The sequence below is a fragment of the Procambarus clarkii genome, chromosome 20 (assembly GCF_040958095.1).
Source record: "Procambarus clarkii isolate CNS0578487 chromosome 20, FALCON_Pclarkii_2.0, whole genome shotgun sequence".
Classification (NCBI taxonomy): Eukaryota; Metazoa; Arthropoda; class Malacostraca; order Decapoda; family Cambaridae; genus Procambarus; species Procambarus clarkii.
The window spans coordinates 19550142-19554154 of NC_091169.1; the positions used below are offsets into that span (position 1 = coordinate 19550142).

The 4013-nt window shown below is 43.6% G+C and overlaps 1 protein-coding gene across 1 annotated transcript; it reads left to right on the forward strand.

Annotated features, from left to right (window-relative positions):
• Window positions 1-332: 332 nt before the first annotated feature.
• Window positions 333-860, forward strand: LOC123755266 (calcium-binding protein P-like). The gene has a single exon (XM_045737718.1). It carries the CDS (start codon window positions 333-335, stop codon window positions 858-860), a length of 528 nt encoding a protein of 175 aa, XP_045593674.1.
• Window positions 861-4013: the final 3153 nt, after the last annotated feature.

Here is a 4013-nt window from a genome sequence, read left to right on the forward strand (position 1 = left end):
GTGTCATTTGTGATATCCTGGGCATCATTTGTGATATCCTGGGCGTCATTTGTTATATCCTGGGCGTCATTTGTGATGTCCTGGGCGTCATTTGTGATATCCTGGGCGTCATTTACGACATATTGGCCTCATTTGCGACATCTTGGCGTCAAAGCACGATCACAGCATCCTGGTATCCCACTCAGCATGACAGCATTCTGGTATCCCCCTTAGCATGACAGCATTCTGGTATCCCACTCAGCATACCAGCATATCCCCGTATCCCACTCAGCATTACAGCATATCCCGGTATCCCACTCAGCATTACAGCATATCCCGGTATCCCACTCAGCATGACAGCATCTCAGTATCCCACTCAGCATGACAGCATATCCCAGTATCCCACTCAACATGACAGCATATCCCAGTATCCCACTCAGCATGACAGCATATCCCAGTATCCCACTCAGCATGACAGCATATCCCGGTATCCCACTCAGCATAACAGCATATCCCGGTATCCCACTCAGCATGACAGCATATCCCAGTATCCGCTCAGCATGACAGCATATCCCGGTATCCCACTCAGCATTACAGCATATCCCGGTATCCCACTCAGCATGACAGCATCCCAGTATCCCACTCAGCATGACAGCATATCCAGGTATCCCACTCAGCATGACAGTATATCCCGGTATCCCACTCAGCATAACAGCATTTCCAGGTATCCCACTCAGCATGACAGCATATCCCAGTATCCCACTCAGCATGACAGCATATCCCAGTATCCCACTCAGCATGACAGCATATCCCAGTATCCCACTCAGCATGGCAGCATATCCCAGTATCCCACTCAGCATGGCAGTTTGAGCGAAATATAAACCTTCAACCAGCTTACTGGATTAAAAGGTAATTATTCCTCCTATTTTTCACCGGTTACATTTTAACGACAAATTTTCGACAGAGAAAAATGTAATTAAGTTTTCTGCAAGAGTTGGTTGAAGTTAATGATGGTAACGTGACTCATATGTTGGAGCTGTCTTTTGTTCCTCGAGTTCTCTTGGTTGTTCATCTCTCTGATGTTCATTGTTCATTTTGCTGTTGCTGGTCATGTTGAGGCTGCCTCATGTTGCTGCTGTCCATGTTGCTGCTGCCCATGTTGCTGTTGCCCAACCGTTGCTACCCATGTTGTTATCATGTTAGCATCATCCAGCTTGGTGTGGTTCAAGGCCTGAGATAACTAGTATCAACTACAGAAGCCCGCACCTAACTGTAGTTGTTAGCGTAGAGATTACATTAGCCCACGAGGACCCGTTCTATCAACTACCCAATCCGTAAAAAAAAATACAGTGGATTAGTCTATCTAAAAGCATCAAAATCAACTGGAGAAAAATCTCTCTATTCCCTGAAAGCTTCAATACAAAGGTTTTTTTTTTAAGTCATGTAAACCATTGCAATTTTTACGTCAGAAGTAATGGCTTAAGATAATATTTTGCGTTCAGTAAGAGGGCAGGTTGAATCACCAATCAGAACTGCAGTTAACAGCTCAATGACTCATAAACTGGATTAATTAGTGTACGCAATAAACCACAATCACCTGTATACCATAAAGTGCCTCACGAAGAATGAGGAAACTCACACTAAAATAAGTGTGACTCACATGAGGTTACGTAATTATGAGGATTACTCTCGGGTATTGAACGCAGACCTGCAAGAAGCGAAGCCTGATGAACACACTGCCTCGCTTCTTGCAGATCAGAGATTGATCTCCGATGGCTCATGTGGTAGAGCATCGTTCTTCCCCTCTCATATCCCGACTAACTGCTATCCTTATTCACATATCCCAGCTCCTATCCTGTTCACATATCCCAGCTCCTATCCTGTCTACATATCCCAGCTCCTATCCTGTCCACATATCCCAGCTCCTATCATGTCCACATATCCCAGCTCCTATCCTGTCCACATATCCCAGCTCCTATCCTGTCCACATATTCCATCCATGTGTGCCATAGTCATTCTGTCTTAACACTTGCTCCACATAATTTCCTTCCCGCCACATGTGTTTAATGAAACATAAATATGACAAGAAAACATAAGACCACATACACGCAACATACAACATAAGACCACATACACACAAAACATAAGACCACACACACAACATAAGACCACACACACACAACATAAGACCACACACACAACATAAGACCACACACACACACAACATAAGACCACACACACACAACATAAGACCACACACACAACATAAGACCACACACACAACATAAGACCACACACACACACAACATAAGACCACACACACACAACATAAGACCACACACACAACATAAGACCACACACACAACATAAGACCACACACACAACATATGACCACACACACACAACATAAGACCACACACACAACATAAGACCACACACACACAACATAAGACCACACACACATACAACATAAGACCACACACACACACAACATAAGACCACACACACACAACATAAGACCACACACACAACATAAGACCACACATACAACATAAGACCACACAGACACACACATACAACATAAGACCACATACTCACAAGAACACAGTGTCTTCAAGAAAGCAACACCTACTCACAAGAGTAGTGTTGCCTTACAACCTTGCAGCAGCTCAATGAAGGTCAATACTGCATTACAAAAGGCTTGCAAGGTTACCTGAGAGACAACAGTGAAGACAAAGACATCTGTGACACAGACACACAATAGTGACAGAGAGAGAGAGACACAGGTAACAGTGACAGACATCGTTGACACACACACACATCTATGACACACCCACACACAGAGAGCCAGGTCTTAGTCCTAAGGGCCAGGGATTGATTCACGATTGAGGCAGAAGCAAATGGGAAGAGTTTCTTTAGCCTGATGCATCTTTTCACCTCGCAGTAAGTAGGTACCTGGGAGTAAGACACCTACTACGGCTGCTTCATCAGGGGAAATGTGTGTGTGTGTGTGTGTGTGTGTGTGTGTGTGTGTGTGTGTGTGTGTGTGTGTGTGTGTGTGTGTGTGTGTGTGTGTGTGTGAGAAATAAATAGTAGATATGATGGAACAAAAAATAGTTCGGGAATTAGAATATGCATTAGACAACCGATGGGTAAGAGAGGCGGGGTCCAAGAGCTAACTGCTCGAACCTGAAAGACGACTCGAACCTAAAGGGAGAGTGACAGGAGGTTTTCATCATCTTCCAGAATAATATTCTCATGCGAAATTTCTCTCCGATCGTTCCACAAACTTTATAGTCAATTTCGTTATCTTTCGTCTTATTTTGTATGCCTCCAGGTGATAAAAATTTCGTCTAGTATTTTGGAATGCAAAAATTTTAATTTTGAAAATTATATGAAACTATTGCTGTAAAAAATGACTAAGTTAGGAACTGTGTTTCATGTTTTTTTTAATGCATATATAATATGCGTGTGTGTGTCTTCTCCAACCTGGCTTCAGGCTATGTTCATTCCACCCAGCGGGCGACCCCAAAGATGCATTCATAAATTTTATTACGCTGTTCATTCAAAATAGAAATTCTTCTCAAATATATATTAATATAACTATATATTAGCATACTGTGCATATTTAGGCGAAGATGAGGTTCGGCGTTTAGGTTCTGTTCGGAATCATTTGTATTTCTCGTTCGTGAGTGAAGCATTTTTTACAGTGTTGCGATTCGAACAGAGATCGTCAGTGAAACACCATTCGAGAAATGTTCGAACATCATGAGTTGTTAGTCGTGGGTGAAGCGTTTATCATACCAAACAGACTGTTCGGTGGCTGTATGAAATGAACATTGTCCTTTGTTAAAGAGGACGGGCTGGTTGATGAGGATGGGCTGGTTGATGAGGACGGGCTGGTTGATGAGGATGGGCTGGTTGATGAGGACGGGCTGGTTGATGAGGACGGGCTGGTTGATGAGAACAGGCTGGTTGATGAGGACGGGCTGGTTGATGAGGACGGGCTGGTTGATGAGGACGGACTGGTTGAT

What these genes read in the sequence shown, in the direction of transcription:
- LOC123755266 (XM_045737718.1), top strand. Translation starts at nt 333, where the DNA reads ATGACAGCATCTCAGTATCCCACTCAGCATGACAGCATATCCCAGTAT.